Source organism: Lycorma delicatula, chromosome 4 (assembly GCF_047948215.1).
Source record: "Lycorma delicatula isolate Av1 chromosome 4, ASM4794821v1, whole genome shotgun sequence".
In the NCBI taxonomy this organism is placed as follows: Eukaryota; Metazoa; Arthropoda; class Insecta; order Hemiptera; family Fulgoridae; genus Lycorma; species Lycorma delicatula.
Window position 1 is genome coordinate 194,328,378 of NC_134458.1, and position 25,632 is coordinate 194,354,009.

A 25,632-nucleotide genomic window follows, 5' to 3' on the forward strand; every position below is an offset into this window, starting at 1 on the left:
AGAAAATAAATGTTCGATATAGGATCACTTCCTACTGGTGAATTTTTCTCCATGAAGAGTCTCCTGGTAACACCAAATCTTTGATGTGTCAAGAGTTTATTATCTGTTGTAGCAGTCCAGTCATCTTACCACCTTTTTCAAAGTGTATGTTAAATGGGATTAATAAAATCAGTAGCAGTAACTAGAGTAGTGAAAGACGGTCGGCTACATGCATCTTTACCTGTGGAATCTGCACATTCATTACCCAGGATTCCCACATGGCTACAGATCCAGCAGAAATTCACCTGTGTGATGAGACGATTCAATTCAGTGATTTTATTACTATTTCGATGACAACAGGATATCTGGAATACAAATCCTCTAAAGCTTGAAGAGCAATATATGACAAATCGCTATAGATAAGGATGTGATGTTATTTTGATTTAATAATATTCAAGGCCATTTTGATGGCGTGTCATTCAGCAATGTAGAAACTTGTAATAACAGGTAGATTGAACATATAAGTTCTGTCATTTACAACTAAAGCGCATCCAATGGTATCATTCTGCTTTGACCCATCTGTGTATAATATTATGTCTGGGTTTGTCTCCAGTAGAAAATGGTAAAATGTTTGCTGAAAGAAAAAATGTTTGCTTGATAATAATTCCACAGTCACTGCAGTAATGGAATTCAAAGAAAACATTTTGAAATGTCATTTGCAAATAACTCAGCAGATCCCGCTACAAGTCTTCAAAATATAAATAAATTCTTATAGCATCTGTTATGAATAGTGGTAAAACAATCTCATTTTGAAGAAATTAACTAAAAAGATCAGCAGAATGTCAAAAAGTAACCAGTCAATGATATCAGAAAACTGTAAATTTGAGACTCTAAACAAAAACAAATCTTTTTATATAGTCTAAAATAATAAAAAGGTAAACTGACCTGTTTATAACATTTCTTTGTAATATCATTACTGAAATTACCCCAAATTGTGATATGTTCTCTTTGATGTAACGATATCAATCTAGATACTTCTTCAATAAGTTTATCATCGTTAACTTTAATATCAATATTAATTGGAATGTTGGGGAATGCTTTAAATACATCGTCAAGCAATGGAATTTTCCGATCTTCTTCTTTGCCTGAACCATGAAAAACCACACCTATAAAATAATGAAAAACATGTATTTTTATATAAAATACACTATAAAATTGATAAACTATATACACAGAAATTAAATTTCAGGTCCCAGTCAAAAAATCATAAATATATTTTATAAAATGTTAACAAATAACAAAAAAATATGAATTGAAAATAAACCCCCCAATTGACACAACAACCATAAATGATAGTATAAAAAACCAACATTTGTAAAATCTTCATTTAAGTTCATTTACTAAGAATATTAAACTCAAATTTACTAAACAAAAAGGATGCTTGCAAAACAATAAACTTGTATCATTCTGCTTTGACCCATCTGTGTATAATATTATGTCTGGGTTTGTCTCCAGTAGAAAATGGTAAAATGTTTGCTTGAAAATAATTCCACAGTCACTGCAGTAATCGAATTCAAAGAAAACATTTTGAAATGCCATTTGCAAATAACATAAACAAAAGTAAGCAATACATCATAAAAATATTCATGAGGTGATTCAAGTAGAAATACTTAAAAAGGTTCCATCTAAATAGAATGAACATATTTCAGGCTCCCTATACAATGGCAATAAACATACAAATGATAAATGAAGGTGCATCTAACCCAACAGAATTCTACGAAACAATATACTGCTTACTTAACCTGGACTGCATTCTCCGATACATTTACTAGTATTGAATCTGATCACCCTCGATTGAATCCAATCACTCTCATGCCGTCATATAGAACCAAACCTTTCTTTTCTGTTTAGCCTCCAGAGCCACCATATCATACAGAGGATGATATGTATGAATGTAAATTAAGTGTAGTCTTGTATAGTCTCAGCTTGACCATTCCTGAGAGACATGGTTAATTAAAACCCATCTAATGTTCAAAATGATCTAATATTCAAATCCGTAGAACCGAACCTGAAAAATGTCAGCTGTCACCTGGTAGACAACTACAGGCAGCGCTCTTATCCATATGTTACCATGGATAAGATGTCCATCAACTGATGTTCCCAGTAGTCAATCAAACTTCAAGTTCACCTCCGGGATATGTAAATCAACACTCTTTGGTTTTAATAGGGCTCAAAAGACAAGAGGAATTTTTTTACAGCAATCCTGACCCAGGCTCACTCAATTTTGCAGTAAAACTGAACAAAATAAGTTTTCAACCATGATCACTTAGAAATGAAAAAAATGTTAAAAAGTTTAAGATAACTCATAAAATAAGCATGATTTGAAATATCACAACTATTAGCTAAATAAATTATATTAAATCAGATTGTGTGAAAATTTCAAAAATTCAAGTCAGACACCATTTTTTTAATAATAACCAACCACAAAGTAACACAAACACAGTATGCAGGTACATCAAGCAGTAAAAAAAAAAAACTTTTTTTAAATAATAGTAATTTTTTCATTTTCACCCCAATAATATAATTTAGAAATGCCAGAAAAAGACTTCAAAATTACACTGGGAAACACAAAAATAAATTATTTAAAATTTTATGTGACTCATTAAAATCCATCCACTGGTATTTTAATGACTTACCTTCACATTAAAGTATATATGCATTAACAAACGGACACTAATATCATTCACAAAACAAGTTTGTTTTCTGATTTAACTTATAGAAAGTTCTTTCCACTTGTTTGTAATTTTTTGCTTTTCTCAGAAATATTATCCATTATCAACCAAAACATTGTTGAAAACTAAAATAAAACTGATTTGAAAAAAAACCATTTAAATGTGGATTTTCTAATTACACTAACTAAAAAGAGTGACTTGTATACAATAATACTGATAATTAAATGTATATCCATCAATCAACACTGATAACACACTCTCACTCTCTCTCTCTCTCTCTCTTGTAGATCTCTCTCATGAAAGATAATTGGATGCTCTCCAATTCTCTTGGTCTTGAGCGTCTTCTGGGATAACGCCCATCCAGAGATCCGATTGTGGGCATATTATCTGGACAATCTGTTCTCACGAACTCCCGTTCTTAGAGCATAATCCAATGGAACTAGGGATACCACAAAGTTCCTTAATGTGGTGGTTTCTGCTTGTCTTCTGCATCCTATGCCACTGAACATTTGGTTTCATTAGACTTTATGAATGCTTTCCCATTCCAAGGGCAAGTGATAACACTATTCAACAAAAGGTTTTTTTTTTGTGTATCTGCATGGTGATTTTAATTAATTTTGGGGTGCTGAATTGAAAAGTGTTATCAAAATTTGTGCAATACATCATTTTAGAAACATACAATTTAAACATACGATTTATTTACCAATAAATGCATAAACCAATCAATATTTGAGAAATCAGTAATTTTTTTAATCAACTAAATTTTTATTTATTCAAACACAGATAAGTTGAACTACATTAATACAATTTTAAAACAACAATTTCTAAATGTCAGAATTATTGGAAACGTCTTTAAAATTACAGTTTTTTAAAGCTTAAATCATTGGAATTGTCTTACCTTTAATTTTTAAAATATGTTGACAAACGTTTTCGCTTGTACGATGTTTGATCAGTTTTTCTTGATAAAAATATAGCAAAACACTCTAATAAGTTTGTTAAAAGTATAGACAAGTGAAGCTTGACTGAATAAGATTTTAAGCTCTATAGTAGGCAACAACAGATGTCTGTAGGATGTTTTTATACAGACATTTTTGTACGTGTCTGCTTCTCATGATACACGTATCATGAGAATAAATGTTTATTTATTTTTTCTTTATTAAGCATGTACGCGTTTTGTTTAAATGTAAAAATAGAGAAACTACTCTTAATTGTAACCAGTAGTTGATCAAAGTGAGTTTATTATAAAAACATTTACGTAAAACCTTTACATGGTAACACAACTTCAATATCATATTTGAAATTAGCTCCCAAATTATAGTGAGAAAAGCTGTGTAACATGTTAGATACAAATTTTGTATTTATAGTTAGTCACCTGTATATAGTTAGTCAAGAAATATGAGAATGTCAATGCTGAATGGGATTCAATCCCAGATCCTTCCAAATGAAAGATAGACACACTACCACTCTGCAATGAAAGTTGGCTATTGAATATAACACATTTTCAGAAATGGAATTTCATTTTCTGAAAATAACTTATTTACTTTTCTATAAATATTCTTATACTATAATTCTGTCTGATAATCACTAGATTAATATGCCCCAAACTGATTGTAGTACCAAATATGTTAATGGCAAATAAAAACTGAAATTTTAAATAACGTCTGGTTAATACCGAACTTTCCTGATCCAGTAACGCTGTGGTTTAAAAGAACTTGTTATATTGAGCTTCTCCCTCTATGAATCAAGAGACCTTGCCGTTGGTGACGGGGCTTGAGTGCTCAGTGATACAGAGTAGCTGGACCATATCGGAGAGGTATCTGTTGAGAGCCAGACTAAGGAATGATTCCTGAAAGAGGGCAGCAGCTCTTTCAGTAGTTGTTAGGGACGTCAGTCACAATGACTTAAACAGCCATATCAACATCACTCAGTCCTCTGAGTACTGCGCAGCTGAAAGCAATGGAAAACTACAGCTGCTTTTTTTTCCAAGAAAATGTAGCTCTCTGAATTTTCACATAGCAATGATGGAGGCGCCTTCCTTGGTAAAATATTCTGGAGGTAAACTAGTCCCCCGTTTGGATCTCCGGGTGGGGACTACTAAGGAAGGGGTCACCAGAAAATTAAAAAAATAACATTCTACGAGTTGAAGCCTGGAATGTTAGAAGTTTAAAAAAGGTTGGTAGGTTAGAAAATTTAAAGAGGGAAATGGATAGGATAAATGTAGATGTAGTAGGAATTAGTGAGGTTCGGTGGGAAGAGCAAAACGACTTTTGTACAGGTGATTTTAGAATAATTAACTCAGCTTCAAATAATGGGCATGCAGGAGTAGGATTCATAACGAACAAGAAGATAGGGAAGACAGTAGAGTATTTCAAAATGCATAGCGACAGAATCATTGTAAGATAAGGATAAAATCAAAACCTAAACCGACAACGATTGTTAATGCCTATATGCCTACAAGCGCCCATGATGATGATGAGGTACAGTGTTTATACGAAGAGATTGATGAAGCAATTAAACACGTAAAAGGAGATGAGAAATGTAAAAATAGTTGGAGATTGGAATGCATGCATTAGAAAAGGCAAGGAAGGAAATATAGTGGGTGAATATTGGCTGGGCAAAAGGAATGAAAGGGGGGACCGACTAATAGAGTTTTGCACAAAGTATAATTTAGTAATTGCCAACACCCAGTTTAAAAATCATAACAGAAGAATATACACTTGAAAAAAGCCAGGCGATACTGCAAGAATCAGATAGATTATATCATGGTTAAGCAAAGATTTAGAAATCAACTCGTTGACTGTAAAACTTACCTTGGAGCAGACATGGATAGCGACCATAATTTAGTGATAATAAACTGTAGATTGCAGTTTAAAAACCTGAAGAAAAGGTGTCAGATGAATAGATGGAATTTAGAGAAGCTTGAGTAAGAGGAGATAAAGAAGATTTTTGAGGAGGACATCGCAAGAGGTCTGAGTAAAAAAAGATAAGGTAGAAAATGTAGAAGAAGAATGGGAGAATGTTAAAAAGGAAATTCTTAAATCAGCAGAGGCGAACTTAGATGGAACAAAGAGAACTGGTAGAAAACCTTGGGTTTAGGACTATATATTGCAGCTGATGGATGAACATAGAAAATATAAGAATGCTAGTGATGAAGAAAGTAAAAGGAACTATTGACAATTAAGAAATACTATAAACAGGAAGTGCAAACTAGCAAAAGAAGAGTGCATTGAAGTGTTCAGAAGTGGAAAGAGAAATGAACATTGGTAAAATAGATAGAGCATACAGGAAAGTTAAGGAAAATTTTGGGGTACATAAATTAAAATCCAATAATGTGTTAAACAAAGATTGTACACCGATTTATAATACGAAACGTAAAGTCGATAGGTGGATGGAATATATTGAAGAGTTATACGGAGCAAATGAATTAGAAAATGGTGTTATAAAGGAAGAAGAGGAAGTTGAAGAGGATGAAATGGGGGAAACAATACTGAGATTTGAATTTAAGAGAGCATAAAAAGATTTGAATGGCAGAAAGGCTCCTGGAATAGACGAAATACCTGTAGAATTACTGCGTAGTGCAAGTGAGATTATACAAACTGGTGTGTAATATTTATGAAAAAGGGGAAGTTCCGTCAGACTTCAAAAAAAGTGTTATAATCATGATACCAAGAAAGCAGGAGCATATAAGTCTGAAGAATACAGAAAAATTAGTTTGACCAGTCATGCATAAAAAATCTTAACTAAGATTTTTGAATGTATATGTTTGGAGTGTCACTTTATACGGAAGTGAAACTTGGATGATTGGAGTATCTGAGAAGAAAAAGATTAGAAGCTTTTGAAATGTGGTGCTATAGGAGAATGTTCAAAATCAGATGGGTGGATAAAGTGACAAATGAAGAGGTGTTGCGGCAAATAGATGAAGAAAGAAGCATTTGGAAAAAATACAGCTAAAAGAAGAGACAGACTTATAACAGGCCACATATTAAGGCATCCTGGGATAGTTGCTTTAATACTGGAGGGACAGGTGGAAGGAAAATATTGTGTAGGCAGGCAACGTTTGGAATATGTAAAACAAATTGTTAGGGATGTAGGATGTAGGTGGTATACGAAATGACTAGCACTAGATAGGTGATCTTGGAGAGCTGCATCAAACCAGTCAAATGACTGAAGACAAAAAAAAAAATATTGAGCTTCTACTTATCAGTTTACCTGGATCAAAATCTAATGGTAAAGAAGTATTCAATAAAGGCAGATCCTTATAATCAAGCTGTGAGATAAGCAATTCTTTACCAGTAACACGCAATAAATTATGATCATGTGATACAACAACCTGGCGATCACGTGTTAAATGACAATCAAGTTCCAGCATGTCTGTACCCATTGCGACAGCCCTGTAACAAAAATAAATCAAAAATATATTTAACATGTGAACAGTTCAACCAAAAAATATAATTTAAAAACAAATTCACACTAAAACTAATTCTAAAATTGCTGCTGGTTTTAATGATTTCTTCTTGATTGTTAATAGTTTTCCCCACTCTTTCAAAAACCCATAAGAAAATTTTAAACCTTATGTCTGTAGCAATACTGTTTCTTAAATAATGCATCATTCTTGACTAGATTAAAGCCAAAACAGCCATTTCAATATTTCCCAAAGCCTATGTTTGATTTTTTTATTTCCAGGGAAAGCTATGAACTAGAGGATACAGCAAACAAATTACACTTCCATGTGACTTTGTATAGTTTATCATTCAATAACTGGCAACAGCAGTAATAATATCAAAACAGCTTATAGTAACCTCAAAATTTACATAATTTTATTCTGGGTATGAAAAGCTTAAACTTTTTATTTTTTAAGATAATGTTTCTGCTGAAAGAATGGAAAAAACACTGTTTTTCGAGTCTTTTGTCGCAACTTGAGTTCAATGAGTTCTCATTAAAAATACACGTCAATAATTCATTTCAAATTTTAACACAAGGTCAACGATTCTACAACCTCAACACCCTTATACAGACTGTACAAAAAGTAATACAACCATATGGGAAAATGACTAAGTTACAATAGTTGTTGAAAGTGGCCTCCATTATGCGATTCACATAACTGAATATGATGTTGCATGCTCTTAAACACATGCTGTAACATTTGTTGAGGAATTGCAGCCTCACATAGTTCAATTTCGTTCTGCAATTCAAGAATGGTGTGAGGATAAGTTCTGTAAGCGGCATCCTTAGTATTGTTGGATGTATGAGCCGTAGCAATGTCCTCCTGAAACCACAAGTACTCTAACCGGTCTGCAGATATAGTGTTTACAAATTGTGGCACCATCTATGCATAGTGCTCACTGTTCACTGTATCATAAAAGAATATCATAACAGAACTAAAATAAAACTGTTGTGATGTAACAGAACTGTTCTGTTGTGTGGTGTAGATTCACCTACACAAGATTCCACACCAAACACCAACTTTTTGTTCATGCAGAATGAGACTCGTGCAGCTAATGCGGATTTACCATGCACCTAATGTATTAAATCTGTGCATTAATGTATCCATTGAGGTAGAATCATGCGTCATCAGTTCAAATCCGATCATCAAGTTCTTCCCCATCTGGATTTACAGATGACATAAAGTTACACGTTTACCGGTGTCTGCCCTTGTGAACAACATGAATTCTGTAAGATCTTTAAACAGTTGCACAAAGCTGTGAGGACACTACCAACAGAGAGACCAAACCGGCTAAATAAGTAACATATAGACAAGGACTAACAGTATATGCAGCCTGCACGTCGATCAACCTTTCTGGTGTTAGCTCTTTCAATCAATCATTTTTGGCTGGATCTGCCACATTCCCTGTCTCTTCGAACTTGTAGTACAGCTGTTTGATGGAGAGGACTTGTTTGGTACAACCATACCGTCCTTTTCTGTGAAGGCATTCTGGATCTGGGCATATAGGTCCATCTAATGTATCAAAAGATAATGCATATTCTCTGCTGCATTGTGTTACCCGTTTTTCCTCGATTAAACCTGAACAAAAGAAGGAAAAATTCTTGCATTACTTTTTGAACAACCTATATTTCAGATCTGTGCCTTCATAATTGTTGCGAACTGTCATTCAATTTGTAAAATCACTTTATCTTTAGAACTATATAACACAGATGCACGGGTCAAATAATTTACGTCTTAACTGCTATTTTATGAACATCAAATTTTAAGAGAGTTATCATTATTTTGATTTTCGTTTTGATTTTGTTTTACGATTTAATACGGGGTGATTCACGTAGTGTTACCGGCGAATTAGCTCATTCTAGTAGCGAAAATAATTAAAAAAGTTCACATAAGCATGTTTTCAGCGGTAGACACGCTCCGTTAGAGAGTTACGGCTAACGAAAGAGTTTGCCCCTATTCCTGGCCGGACAAAGAATTAGATAAAACCGTACCGAAATTCTAGGAACCCGATTAAGTTTACAGATTTTGACTTTTCAAATTGAATAAAACAGGTTTCAGAACCGTACCTTTTCGTTTTCATAATATCCGACCTAAGACAAAAAAAATTCGTCGACAAAAAAAAAACGATTTTTTTACGTTTTTATTTAACAAAAATTTTGGTAAATGGCATTTATTATCAAAACTTGTAGAAAATATAATTCTAAGAAAATTAACGTAAAATAGCGATATAAAAACAAATACAAGTACCGCGGCCGATCCATCGCTCTGGAAATTGCTCCTCATTTAAGTATGCGATACGGCACGTGAGATGCGGGGAGGCGCATCATCGTGCTGAAAGTACACGACGTATCTTAATGCCAGTGGAATATCTTCTAATAGCAGCGGCAATTATTCCTTACGGAAATTCAAGTAAATGTCATTATTTAGACGTCCTGGGAGAACGACTGATCCAATTTGATCGTAAACTAGACTACATCACACACTGACGCTAAATCGGTGTTGGAGATTACATTCTACTGTCGTGTGTGGATGTGGATTGACTTCTGCCCGAGTTTACTGATACCGACCCTTGTGGTGGTTCATATTCAACCGGTTGCATATTGCAAACGAAGAGGACGAATCTTTTGGTTAAAGACTCCTTACTCGTCGATTACCGTGTAGCTTGTTACGAAGCGTCCTCCACACCACAGACTGGAAAACTCCGAACTGCCGGGATAGGCGTCGTGGGATACCCGGACTGCGTGCGTAGCCTCCATAATATATCGGCAATTATGATAGCCCAAACGGTCGCAGTAAGTACTAATGCTGAGAAATGTTACTATATATTTCTCGAAGAGTACGGACCGTTTCACTAATTTTCCATCACACACCCCCCCAACATAAATGCCTTGTCGAAGTATTCCTCGATCGTAAATCACCAAGGTATTTTTGCACAATGACTAATTAAAACAAACATACAAACACTTAACTACACTGTACCGGCAACGATTCACAGCAGTACACAGAACATACATCGATGACATGACATAAAATGCACGGATAGCTGATTTTTATGTTACCGACTTACCAAATCATAAATCCTTAAATTTTCAATTTCAACATGAATTCTAGAACGATACACAATCTTTTTCGTCTGAAAAACATTAATAATGGTTTTTTATTTCATTAATATTTCAATTTTATTATCTTTAATTTAAAAAAAACTGACAACTGCGGGTTGTTTCTGATGCGCGGCTTACACGCACAACTTAATCTAAAATATTTATCGTTTTATTTAAATATAATATTTTTTCGATATTATTTAATTCGATGACTCTAACTAAAGCGCGCGCGCATACCGTATTTAATTCGTGCGGGTGTGGTGGTACCGTACTAACGGCGACGGTCGGCACTAACTAAAGCAAATGTAATTTCACAACTTACATAGAACAAATTTCGCTTGTAGAGATGGCAGATGATGTAGCCGCGAGGCTTAACGCATCAGATACCGGGTCAACCGGGCGATCGAGTTCCAGATCCGGCAAGACCGAGAATCGTTTTTACAAATTAAATATTGTTAATTTATTTAATTCTGTTGTGACGTCGCAAGATAGCAGTAGTTTAGATCATTTGTTCCGGTGAGAAACGGTTTTGCAAATTTTTTTTACAACTATTGTTATTTTTTCTCGTTTACAAATGCTCTTAAGAAATATATAACACTAATTAGGCGAAATCTCGAGATACTGAGAGTGACCTTTCTCTACAGCCTTGCCCCCTTAACCTTTTAAGCTGAAATTTCAATGGAATCAATGTCACATATATATAACTGGATATAGAAACTTGTACAGACCGAATCTAACCGTGTTTGGTGAAAATCGGTCCAGTAGTTATGGAGATATAAGGTGATTTAGAGGCCAACACCAAACAAACTCATACGCGCGTGCCCTCGCGCGTATGTACGTACGTGCGTACGTATACGTACATCCGGAAATTTCCATCCGGTTTTTTTGGGTTCCTTCGTTGTTAAACGTTAAGATTTGGTGAAAAACACATATATCCAAATTAGACAGATTACAAAATTTTTCCTTATACAGCTATAGCTCTGCTATAACGCTTTCTAGATGGGAAAATAGAAAATTATTTTTTATCTTGGCACTTTGTAGGAAATCAAACACGTTTAGTACGTTTTCATAAGGTAAATTTTAGCCGTAAAATTAAGTTTCTTGAAATTATATTTGTTTTATACTGAGCTATTTGTCTTCAATTTTCTCACAGTTAAAGTTCTCTACAAGTTTTGATAATAAATTTTACGCATTTATACGTCAAAATTTTTATATTACAAACGTAAAAAAAAGTATTTTTTAGAAAACAAATTTTTCTGTTTTACATCGGATATTATGAAACCGACTGAGATATGGTTCTGAAACGTGTTTTATTTCATTTATCAGGTAAAAAAAAAAAAAAAATTATAAACCATCAAGTTTATTAATTTGAGTCTTAGAATTTCAGTGTGGTTTTATTTCACTTTTTGCCCAGGAATCAGGGCAAAATCTTTCGCTAGCCGTAACTCGCTAACGGAACGTTTCCGAACCCATGTTTATATGAAATCTTAATTATTTTCGCTAGTAGAATGAGCTCAGATACCGCCAATAATTATACATAAATCACCTGTATATGGATCATCTGAACCAGACTGAGGGAAATAAATGCATTCCTTCATTACAGGTGGAGGAAAATATTACCTTGACTGCTGATACAACACTTTCAAGCCTGACTTTTATATAACGCACGTTTTTTTTGAAGGGCCAAAAACCGCATTCGCGTTATCATCGCCCGGGTCAAAATAATAACAAGAGACTTGTTCTCAGATATTAAAATATTAGCAATATAGAATTAAAACTATGATGAAAACAAAGATAATAATAGGAATAAAATTGAAATAGTAAAAGAAACGCAACGATTAGGATAATGCATAAAACGTAACAAAACACAATACCAAATTTTACAACCGGTTAAATCGTATTAAGTAGTATATTAATTCTTTTTAGAAGAAATAATACCTTGTCTAGTACATTCAAATCATTTCCTAGGACGCGCCGTTATGTGACTCTGCAATTTAAATTTGCGACGTAAGTCCGAATAGCATATGCATTCCACAAGGATGTGGTGCACAATCAAGCGGCAGTCGCATCGAACGAACAGTGGTGCCATCTTCACTGACATCAGGTATCAGTGAGTAGCTGTAGTATGTTCTAACCGCAATCGATATAGAACCACTTCCTCTAGGCAAATTTTTGCTGCATGAAGAGTCCCATGATAACACCGTGTCTTTTATTTGTCGGAGTTTATTATCTGTTGTGGCACTCCAGTCACCTTGCCACCTTCTTCGAAGTGTATGTAATGGAATTAATAAAATCGGTAGTAGTAACTCGAGTAGTGAAAGACGGTCGGCTACATGCATCTTTAGCTGCGGAATCCGCACGTTCGTTAGCCAGGATTCCCACATGACTACGGATCCAGCAGAAATTCAACCGTGTGATATGACGACTCAATCAGCGATTTTATTACGTATTTTCGTAACAGGAATATCTGGAATGCAAATCGCTACAGATAAATATGTGACGATAATTTGATCTAATGATATTCAAGGCCATTTTGATGGCATGTAGTTCAAAATTGTAGACACTTGTAATACCAGGTAGATCCAACACATAAGTTCTGTCATTACAACAAAAGCGCATCCAACGGTAACATTCTGCTTCGATCCATCTGTGTATACCACTGCGTCTGGCTTTGTCTCCGATAAAAATGGTAAAATGTTTGCTGAAAGAAAAAAATGTTCGATTTGTTAAATTTTTATTACATACGGTGAGTTCGAGAAGATTAACGGGGTCGAGTCTCCAGGGAGGATATGTACAGTGATACGTTGAGTAAATAGAAAACAAGACAAAATGTAGAAGGTACATTAACCACCGGATACTGGTACCATTGATGTTGTATTAGGTGGATGGTTTTCATACCCGTTGAAAAACGGGGGTTTGCGAAGACTGCTTTAAGAACCGGGTGATCTAGTTGTCCTTTAAGATGGGCAGAATAAGATGCTTGCAGCTACTCTCTTTCTTTTCTGTTTAGGTTCCGGAAGTACCGTAAGACATTACTTCAGAAGATGAATTAGGATAATATGTATGAATGTAAATGAAGTATAGTCTTTACAGTCTCAGGTCGAACGCTCCTGCGATGTGTGGTTAATTGAAACCCGACTACCAAAGAAGACCGGTATTCACGAGCTAGTATTCAAATCCGTATAAAAGTAAATACCTTTAGTAGGATTTGAACGTTGGAATTCTCGACTTCGAAATCAGCTGATTTGCGATGACAAGTTCAGCACTAGACCAACTCCATGGGATAGTAGGTGGTCTCGCCTATCTCAAAGTGATAGCTACCGCAATCATCAAGTACGCATGCGGCAGGGCTCTTGATCTAAACGCACCATTGAAAGACGAAGAAAAGAGTGGTGTATCCAGCATATTAAGCACAGTATGATGCGCTGTAGAGCAGACGGTACAACCGTAATCTAATCGGGATTGGAAGAAAGAATATTAAAAACGTAAGATATATGATCGGTCAGCTTATTACGATGAATATAATAGTTAAAATAATATTTCGAATAATTAATCTGACGAACAATAAACTAATTAGTCTTTTAATTTGCTATAATATTTTCAAATTGCTGGCATACTTGTTTATTGCAAATTAGAAAATACAATATGAAGATTTATATAAATGCTAAAGAAACATTTTATTATGAATAATCTACACTATTATATAAACTGGAAGAGAGATATTTTGTTCAAGATTAAAAAAAATACCCAATTTACCGCTACTACATTTTTACACATGTTTCTTGGCATAACTGAGAAGATTTTTGGATATATTTCATCTCCAAATATATATATATAATGTAGCAGTGGAGATTTTCCGATTGAAGCACAAACTTTAATGAATTATGATCTGTAAGTGTCTATCACTATGACAACTAGATTGGAACTCAATGATACATCTAAAAATCAGTTTTTAGATTTTTGAGTTTTATTCCGAATTTCAAGGGTTAAAATTTATTTTTGAATATCTTTCTGAAACCATATTATTTAAATTTCTTTTAAGAAATGAAGAAATCAACCTGATTTTTGGTGAGGGAAATCTTCATGCCAATAAATCAGTTACCAGATTTTTGAGATCTGGAACTTTTCTCTCCACGAGTCCTGGACCTTCTTCAGGGTCAGCTCCGTCATCGCAGACGAAGCCCCCGGACCAGGTGTTACTGGGAACCACCATGACGGTGGCCCGCTTATTTTTTTTTAGCCGACGCCTGAACTAGCGGGGGGGGACTAACCCGCTTAGGCCCAGGTGCGGTTGTTACTGCCGCGAAGGAGAGGCTTTTTCACCTTCTCCTCCAGCCGTTTTAAAGATGTGTGGATCTCGCCAAGCACCCACCCCGTTACCGGTTTGAAGTCCCTGACTCCTTCCATCGCCTGGTCCACCTTGCCCGATAGTCGATCAACGACCGAATCTAGGGCTCGGTTAGCGCCCTGGAGGCCCTCGCATTTCAATGCCAGCTCAGAAACCATGAAGGCACACTCGGAAAGGTACGAGTCGACTAACTGTCGAAAATCGACCGAAATGGGTGATTCCTTCTTAGAGGATATTTTGGCTCAAGCGGACTGCATACCCTCGATCCCCCCGATCACTTCAGATCCCGAGCTAGACCTCCGCAAAGGAGGCTTTGCCCCGGAATCCTCCGGGACAGAGCCGATCACCTCACCACTCTGCACCAACACCCTAGAGTTTGCAGGGAGCTTCCTGTCAGCCTTGGCTCGCCCTCACTGCCTTGCTCTCCCTGCACGGTTCCCACCGAAATCTTCCCCACACAGTTCGACGCAGAGGTATTGGCAGGATTTTTCGAGCAATCCGCCTGTGCACGAGAGAGTAAGGCTTCCCCCTCGTGGAGACCTCTGTGATCTCCTAAGAGGACCGTGGCCTCGGCGGAGATATGCACAGTGACCTTCTCGGCAGGAAGGGGTCACTGGTAACCAAGTCCTCGGCTAAACCAACCAAGTCCTCGAGGCAATCACCCCGGATTGCTGCAGAGCAACTTACCAAAAATAAAATACACCAACTGCACTGCCAGGCATTACAACTGCAGTTTGAAAGAATCCTATCATTTATCACAAAACAGGTGAGCGATCAGCTCAGTTATTCCGAGCAAGGCCCCCTGTCCTAACGCAACTCCGCTCGAAACAATCAAAGCTTAAAAGCTCTTACTAGAGAGCATCAGTGAGGTCGAAGCGAAATCGCATCCCAAATCTGCCAGAGGATCTAAACTTTCCTTGACCTCACAAACTACGAAGATGGGGACACCGACATACAAAGAAAACTACCTTATTTAGCCAACGGTGGCCCTCCTGCAATACACTACGCCGCTGTTCCGTATAACAATCGTAGCAACGCAAGTTGACTAAATGCATCCGATTGTTGTACAACCTCGACGACGTGTACGTACACCACTGTTCTTGCAGAAAATCGCACTGGTATTTCAAAGCAAGTTTACAGTACGGGGCCAGAGGCCAAGAAGCGACTATATGTTCCGAACTGGGGGAAGTTACATTGACGTCACCTTGGTGACGGGCGATCTGCTTAGGTGAACAAGTAGTTAGGCTATCTAGCTCAAGGAGAGTGTGAGTGATCATAGGCTTATAACCTATGAGATCGCTTACAGTGGCGGTCCACGAGCTCCAGATTCGGGTCGCTATAACCTACAGGACCTGTATCAGGACAGACTGTGGCGCAAGTGTGCGGCTGCTTTACAGAGTTGGAATGGCGCATGGAGCACAGGGAGGAGGTGGAATTGATGGCTGAACAATTCGGCTGGGCCATTAAGACTGGCTGCGATAGGGTCCTACGGCGGCCTCAACCAATGAACGGACCCTTAAGTAGTGGCCAGTCCGCTGATCGGAGAGTGCCTGGAACAGTCAGGACCGCTGCTTCCGGGAAGCCGTCTGTTAAACGCAGGCGGAAAGCCGGGAAAAATATAGTGTTCCTCTGACCTTAGTGTGCTGCGCGAAAGAGGTAGGTCCGCTAGCAGAAGATACCAGCGTCACATCCTAATGGGGATTATAATTGATGCGGTGCGCGCTTAGGGTCTGCAAATCTACCGGCACGCCCGTAATGAGTATGTTCATGCCATCAAGAAAGCCAGACTCAAGTTATGGCAAGACTCCATGCGCGAGTTGCAGCGCAACCCCTGGCAGCTTGCAAAATCATGTTACCGGCCAAAGCCATTGCACGTGCTATCCAGTGTTCAATGCGGGTTTGGTGGTCGTGACCACACTCTAACATCTGTTGGCGACTTACTAGGCGTTCCTGGATACTCTGTTTCCAGATGCTCCGGAGGGTGAAGCAGAGGTCGGCGTTAGGGCGGAGGCTATGCCCTTCCCTGACGTACGGACTGAGGATCCCGTTGATATAGACTGAGTGGATTCTCGAATTGCAATTAAAAAGAAATCGGAGATTGACCAACTTAACCCGGATATATTATTCCATCTGTAGCCTGTCATAAGAAAGCCGCTTAGCCGGCTGTTCCCGGGGTGCCTAGGCTGGGGCTGCTTCCCGACGTGTTGGGAAGAGGCTTTGGTGAAGGTGCTCTTAAAACCAAGAAAGGATCTTATTGAGGTCGGCAGTTATCGACCCATCAGCCTCTTGCCGGTAATCGGTAAATTGCTTGAAAGGCTGGTTGTGGGACGGCTCTGGGAAAGCATTGAGGTCAACTGTTTTCTAAATTGAGGCCAGTATGGCTTCACGAAAGGGGTTGGCACCGAGAATTGCATCTTAAATGCTCTTGGAAAGCGCCGGCTGTAAATATATTTTGGCAATTTTTATAGACATAGAGGCAGTATTTCCTTCCTTGTATTCGAGTTCTGTTCTCTGAGTTGGAACGCCCTAATGTTCCCGTAGCCCTGCAGGCCGTAGTACGTGATTATTTGTCTAACCGTAAGGCTCTCTTTAAGGATGCGCACCTAGTTGTGGAAAGATTCGTTACCAGGGGAAGCCCGCAAGGTTCCGTTCTCAGTCCATTGCTGTGGAACCTGGTATTCGATGGATTTCTAGGACTTACATTTCCAGAAGACGTCACGGCTCAGGCTTTCGCCGATGACTGTCTCCTGTTAGTTTGCGGTAACTCACGACCGCAGCTGGAAAACCGGGCGCAGGCGGCTTTGTCAACCGCGGAGGGCTGGATGGACATGCAAAATTTAAAGATTTCTGTGACCAAGACGAAGTTTATGCTTCTCAAGGGTGCAGACAAATTACCGTACAGTCGTTACCCCCATATTAAGTAAAATGGCTGTGTAATCAGCTGAGATAGAATGCATAAGTACCTAGGTGCTTTGTTTGATGAAAAGTTGCTGTTTAGCAACCACATTAGGCAAGTACCGGCGGACGCTTCTCAGTGACGCACACACATAGGAGGATTGCTCGGAAAGCCTATGGGTTGTCGGGCCGTCAAATGTACATGGTGTACCGAGATGTCTTCGAAAGCATAACCTCTTACGCAGCGTCCGTTTGAGCGCATAGGTTGGATATCAATAGAGTACTTCCTCAAAATTTAAGAAGTGCCCAGCGCAGAGCCTGAATTGTATGCACTAGTGTTTTTAAAACAACTTCCTACGAGGCTACCACAGTATTGGGAAAAGCTCTCCCGATCGAGTTAGTGGTGAAAGTTCGAGCAGCCATGTGGAAATTGAGAAGAGGCCCGGAGGCCGAGGTATTTGGGATGTGGTTTTGAGCCGGGCCAGTACCGGAGCGGAACGGTGACCATAATGCACCGGATCTAAATTTCGTTTAGTTGCCCATCTCCCGCCTGCGGAAGAGGTTGCAGAGCCTCACGATGTAAGCATTGCAGCGGGAATTGGACACCACGACACCGCGGCAGGAGAAATGCCAAGCAAACCAATAAATACACTTCACGAATCGACAAGTAACGTTGAAAGTGAGATTTTAAATATTACGAAAATGATTGCAAATGTTATGAAACCTGTATCGGGATCACAGGAAGTCACTTTGTTCATCTATTGTAAAGTCATTAAAGGCATTTTGAATATTGTTGTGTTAAGTATTTTATTAAAATTAATATTTTTTTAATAAATTCACTTTGTTAAACAAAGGGATTGCGTCCTTTTTGAAACACCCGTTACTATTTGACTGTATGAATGTATAAAAACCTGCCCGTCTGTTTTAGGTAACCTAGATAACAATTTTAACTCCTATACTGTAACTGAATTAGAAATGTCAAGGACAGTGACACACCGAACTGTGACATATAAGTGAACATAGAATATTAATTTGACTCTATTATTACAAATGTCAAAGAAAATATAAATGAATATATTTAAAAATGTAATATATACACATACATATATACATATATATATATATATATATATATATATATATATATATAACAAATAATATACATACATATATATACATATCTCATAAAATAATCATCTAAAAATTAATAATTAAACCGTACAACATCTTTTTAATAATTAATGATAAACAGTCACCATAAATTAAATAAAGCAAACGTATAAGGAATACCGCAAAAGGTTCAATGACACATACCATTTAAACAAATCATAACCTGAAAAATTAAGAAAGAAAATTAAAATAACAGCTTAAAACATCTTTATTTTTCTTTAAAAGAAGTCTGTTATAAAATTGAAAAAATTACTAAATTTTAATGCCAATAAACTGTAAATAATATACAACCAGATGAATGAAATGTTTGTTAATTTTATTTATTATGATACACAGTTTCCATTATAGCTGAATGAACAAAGGCCTTAACTTCGAAAAAATGTACTACAGCAAATAAATTACTGGAATGAGTTCGAGAAAAGTATGTAGAGTAAACGTTTGGTCTACCGGACTTTATTCTTTACTGGCATTTCTTCCACCACCACCCACTCGGGCGCCCTAAAGCACGAGACCAATATCCGTGCCACGAGGGGCTACTGTACCTCGAAACAATTTAACCTATAACAGTCCTAAATATTCCCGACAGTTCCTAATACTCCACAGTCCTAATAGCTCCTGGAGCTAACCTAATTGCGTGAACAGTATAAGCACAGTCTATTACACCAGTATCTTTTATGTCCAGCCGTTCAAATGTCATATAATTTTTAAAAGGGCAGGCGCACCCCGTCTTATAAAAAATATAAGAGCGTCATGAATTAAAAACTTATCTCGTCAATTTAATTAAATAAGGACAATTTGCTGCCGCGCCTTGGTCGCTGAAAGCCAGCAAGAACCTGTCCATCTTTTATAGCTGTTTGGAGCTACAGATCGATGGTCGATCATTACTCAAGGGTAGCTTCTTCCAGTGATGCGGTTAAGTCCTCCTTAAGCAAACTATTGACACCGGTTGAATAATGTAACTGCATCAAGGAACTCCCACATGGTCTGTCAGTGAGGCTCTTGCCACACTGACTCGCCGCTTATGAGTAGCCAATTTTCCCCTTGCCCTCTAAGTTCCAGTGTAGTCCGAGCTCTGCCCCCCCCCCCCACAAGAGTGGGCAGTTGTACATCATATATATATATATATATATATATATATATACTGCCTGACCTCCTCGCAGACACACAGCTCATCAGTTGCCAGGCGGAACCTCAACAGATATGAATTCAAATTTACGTGGTTGTTCAGCACTTGGGTCCTTAAAAATGATCTTGAGGCGTACCACCACCCCAAGTGTGGTATAAAATTAAACACAGACGTTAACTTAGTCGTGGTGTTCCATTCACGCTGCCATGCTTCCATTGCGAGACTCTGAAGCCTCTTCCGCAAGCGGGAGGTGAGCAACTGTACGATATTTAGATCCGGTGCATTGTGATTACCGTTCCGCTCCGGTACACGCCCGGCTCGAAACCGCATTCCAAATACCTGGAATACCCTAAATGAAAGCGTTCTATCAAGTGTCACGCCTAGATATTTTGGTGTCTTATCGTGAAACAGCCGTGTATTCTCAAACAGAATTTTAAGCTCCCTATTAGGGAACTTGTTACTCAGATGGAAGCATGACACCTCTGTTTTACTAGTATTTGGTTGGAGGCGCCATCTTCGGACGTACCTTCCCAGTTTTTCCAGATCAACCATCAGGACGTTCTCCGACTCTTCAAATGATCTAAATTTTGTTGTTAGCACCCAGTCATCGGCGTAGCCGTGCTTTTTAGATCTTGTCTCTGGCATGTCTACAACATAGAGACAGAAAAGGAGAGGCGCAAGTACCGACCCTTGTGGCAGGCTGTTTTTGAGTTTCCTTGGTGAGCTTATAGCTTATATTTTTAGATTAATTGTTGTTTAGTTGCCCTTTAAAATTAAAAAAATCCCTCTCGGCACGCCGGAAGGAGGTAGATTTCACCGGTGTTAATTAGGGGATGAAAAATATTTCCACCTTATAGTTAAGAAAAGCTTCAAATTTACTCAATACGACAATAGTTGCATATGAAAAAAGTTTTACACGTTTAGCATACAACAAGCCTCATCTTCTTTCAATTCCAGCAACATTTTGGTTATTCCTTGCCGTAAGGGTTGGTCATATCAAAAATTGTTTCAGACAAAAGTTTTAGGTAATGTTTTGCCGTATAAATTTTACATATTATTATTATTATAAATTAAAATTTTATGTTTTTTGTCAATGATAGAAATTTAATTCGGTTCTTGAAAAAGTAAATAAATATCTTATTTTATTGAAAATTTAGTGTTTTTATTTTTTATTTTATTTTTTTTGTTTGATGATATTGCCACATACGCTTGAAGCTTGTATGAGGGATATGGAAATGTAGCGTGAATTTTTATTTAACGAATTCATAATTCCGATTACAATTATAATGATAATTAATAATTTTTCAGATTACCGTCAAAATGTAATAACTTTGTGCAAGATTTCTAAATTTAATTTTTATTTTTAATCTTATTAATCCTTAAAGGTCATCTCGGTGCAAATTTGAACCGTCCAAGAATTAAAACTTGAGTTATTTTATTACAGATAAATAAAGTATATACATACGTATACTAAACAACCTCATTAAACAAAAAATATATTTTAAAATACAGCAAATGTCTATAAATACTTATTCGAAAAGATTGTTATAAAAACTGCGCCACGCTTTTATTTAACTGAATATTTTCATTACTTTTAATTTTAAAATTTAATAATTATTACATTTATTTATTTTTTATTTATTGGTTATTTATTAGATATTTATATAATTTATTTTTTACTTTTCAGTGCATTTTTATATTTGTTACAATATTATATATTTTTTTTTTAAATTCTCAATTTGATTTAATTCTTATTTTTTACTTTTTAGAGGGTTTTTCTAATTTGTTTCCATTTTTTATTAATGTAATATTAATATTAGTTAAATAAAAACTTTTTTAAAAAATAATTTTTTATATGTAATCAAATACATTTTTGTAATTTTTGTAATTTTTTTGTTTTTTTGTATTTATTTTTTTAAAATAAAAAAATAGTAAAAATATTTGTTTTTACACAAGTTACATACGTGTACCAAAGTTCAATCATTTTCATACGATAATTCATGTGAAATGAAAATTTTCAACTAAATGTTATAAATTTAGCGTAGGGGTTGGTCATATCAAATTCCAACACCGTAGTGCTGTATTGTCATGGAAGTTACATACGTGTACCAAATTTCATTGTTTTTCATACCATAGATCAAAAGATACAGCAGTTGCAAGATTTGATTATTCCTAAAGCGAGTTAAATAAAAGCTTTTAAAAATCAGTTCCCAAATTATTTCACTTTCCTCCTGAATCACTCTGTATTTTATTTATAAATATATATATATATATATATATATATATATATATATATATACAGCACCTGGCAATACGAGAGTTTTCTGTACAGAAATAAAATAAGAATCACCATTTCATTAGCCCAGATCAGCAGACAACTAGTCCAAATCAATATAATATATTGAGAAAGAACGAATCAAGGATAAGGGGAAAAATACAAATAACTACCAGATTTTAAGGGATATAATTAACCGTTTTACATCAATTTTATGAATATTTTTAGTTACATAATGAAATTAACAACGAAACAAAACAAAACACAACTAACAATGAGTGGTGAGAACGCGCTTTCGTTATTGAAATGTATTTTCAAAACGGTGATTCTTTTATTAACACACGGCGATTTTTTGGTTCACACTTTCGGTTAGGTCGACACGCCTTGGTACCCGATAACAAGACAACACAACAGTTATGGGTGTGATATTTTAGAGTTACCGATTCAGCTTTGAAGAAGAAACCACCACCATTGGAACTTTTCTTGTCAAGTAATGCGAAATTTCAAGGAGAAGGTATAGATGTGAAGGTCAGCGTAACATAGTTTTTTAAAAATTAATAAAAGGTATGTGAAAATAAATGGAAAACATTATTCTTTCAGAATATATTTAAAGTTTTAATAATTTTTTTGTAATGTCTATTTTATTTAAATTTCAAATCGTGGAGTTATTTTTGCCGAACCTGTATAATGATATATAGTGTAAGGAAAACATTAAGTACTTTTTTCAAGTACTTTTTTTATGTAGAAAAAACATTCGTTACAATTTAGGGATTGAAAATCAATTTTTATAATCGTTTGTAGAAAACAGGACTTGAAGGCGGTGAAAAATGAACAACAGGGGTTCAAAATACCAAATGGTAATGGCAGAAGAGGATTTTACAATGCGGTTTTATAGGAAAATGTTGAAAAGAAGATGGGCGCTGATAAAAGTTTAAATGAACAAGTTTAAAGAAAAATTAAACAGTAAACAAATGGCAAACTGTTTTTAAAACTACGTCGGTAGGTAGCATAGAAAATATACATAGTATGAGAACAAAAGAATTAGAATATAAAAAAATAAATACAGATAACGAATGTAATCGATTCACCGTAATTAAAAGATCAGCACAAAACAAAAAGGAACAGAGAAGTGCACTGAATCCTATCACATGATCGATGACAAAAATTTTTATTTAATAATAACTTAATATAAACAAATTTGTAAAAATCTTATAAAGATATGCCAATGGAGTGGTGCTTTATGGTAACAAAAAAAATCAGTTAAAAAAACAAAGAGCAGAGACTTTTTTAAATGTGGTGTTGTAGTGCATTAAAAAATTCTTTGAACCGATAAAAAATTAAAATGAAAGAACTCTAAGGATCCTTTCCTAAGAACAAAAGTAAAATAACCGTTTGTGAGACTCATTACAGTCACATATTAAGAACACACTGATAACATAATTTTTGTTTCGTAACATGCGATACATGATTTTAATCTGTTTTTTGATACTGAAAACGAATATGAACTCAGAATCTTTCTATCACCCACCATTTTTGAAAAAGTTTTAAATTTTAAAGGATTTTATTAATTTATCAACGTACAGTTAGTATTTTAAGCTTCTATATTGTGTTTTGTTAGCTCATTTTTTATTAACTTTGTTAAAATAATTTGTAAGCTATAAATAAAGAATACTAGACAAAGAATTAAATCACATCATAGTCACATATTATGACATCATATCTAATTCAGAAGAGTGAGCCTTCACGGACAAGATTAATTATGGCTGTGGAGGTCAAAACATGTAGCCGAAAACAGCTGTGTTTTTTTGTATTAAGCACTGGATTTAGGGATGAATTAATTTTGTTCAGTCTTATCGCTGTGTTAAGTTTGTTAACAGCGCAGTTTCATAATGCCTCGAAATTATGTAAAGGATGAGGATGCTTTTTGTTATGAATGCGGTGAGTTTACCGTAAAATCAAATAGAAAAAACATTACAACTTTAATTAAAAAAGCATATCTTTATACTTTCAGTGTAAAATTGGTGATCAGGATAAGACGTGGGCTTCTCATATAGTATGAACTAATTACTTTGTATATTTTAAAGGATGGCTTTGCCATTAGGTGTACATATGGTTTGGCGTGAACCAGAGGATCACGTAACCGAGTTACTTTTGTTTAACAAGTGTTATGGAATTTCTAAAAAAATGTAAACATACTGTAAAATCTTCCTTCATTGCAATCTGCAATCCGGTCTGTACCTCACAGTGAAATTATTCCGGTTCCTGAGCCACCTGTGAATGTACGTCTCGAAAGCGGCGATGAATAATCAGGCAGTACTGAAGAAGACAACAATGATTTTGATTTTGAATTATCTTCCGATAAGCTACATCTTAGGCCTGAAGGTTAATTAAATGACTCGGTTAGGAATTTAAATTTATCAAAAAATCAAGTCGAACTGTCAGGATCAAGACTGCACGGTTGGAATTTACTTCAAAAAATACAAAAGATGTCGGGCTTTCGAAGTCGACAAAAAGAACTTTCTCGGTAGTTTATCGATGAAAATGATTTAGTTTATTGCACAAATATTGATGAGCTTATGTTGCACTGAATAGAAGTTCATAAACGTGAGGTCTGCCGCCTTTTCACAGATTCGTTCAAGTATAGTTTGAAAGCGATTCTACTACATAACGGTAACAAACATCCTTCGATACCGATCGCTTACGGTATTAATTTGAAAGAGACATAAGATTTGATGAAAGACGTTCTTGAAAAAATAAATTATAAAAACATAGCAAGAACAGATGCGGTGATTTGAAAGTTATAGATATTTTGTGAGACATGCAGTTAGGGTATACTAAGTAGATGTGTTTTCTTTGCGAACGGGACATCCGAGCTAGGGATAAACATTATGTTACCAGAGTGGAAGAAACCGGACAACTTAACTCCAAACGGGAAAAATATTATTCACGAACCCTTAGTTGAATCCAAAAAAAATATTTTTACCTCCTCTTCATATCAAGCTAGGACTAACGAAAAATTTTGTAAAAACAATGAAGGAGGATAGTCCAGGATGTTTGTACATCAGGCAGAAATTTCCGAATGTAAGCGAAGGAAAAAATTAAAGAAGGAATATTTGTTGGTTCTCAAACAAGAGAGTTCATAAAAAATGATGAATTTAACTCATGTTAAATAATGTAGATTGCGTCGGTCCCGCCGATAGAACTTCAGATCAAGAGCAGGAAAGCGAGAGCGGAAGGGTGTAGTAGAGCTGAGACCGAGGCGATGACCCGACAGTGGTGGAAGGAAGTACGGGCAGAGACTAACGCTGCGGCCTGGACCAGAAGGTTAATAAGTGATTTGGACGCATGGCTGGATCGCCAACATGGCGAGGTGAACTTTTACATAACACAGATTATGTCGGGTCATGGATGTTTCGGTTACTATTTAAAAAGATTCGGCAAGAGAGACACACCCAACTGCGACTACTGCCGGGGGTGGACGACGCAGAGCATACGATGTTCGAATGCCGAAGATGGGCACAATACAGACAATTCATAGCAGTCGATAACCTGAACGCGAATA

The 25,632-nt window shown here is 36.2% G+C and overlaps 1 protein-coding gene across 1 annotated transcript in view; it reads right to left on the minus strand.

The window, feature by feature from the left end:
• Positions 1-25,632, minus strand: part of LOC142322782 (lysophospholipase D GDPD1-like) — a 73,694-nt gene that overhangs the window by 19,849 nt on the left and 28,213 nt on the right. The window contains exons 3-4 of the mRNA XM_075361858.1: positions 6,921-7,102; positions 925-1,145 (exon numbers count right to left, since the gene is read on the minus strand). Of these exons, the coding sequence (XP_075217973.1) occupies positions 925-1,145; positions 6,921-7,102 (403 nt within the window). The remainder of the gene's footprint in view (positions 1-924; positions 1,146-6,920; positions 7,103-25,632) is intronic.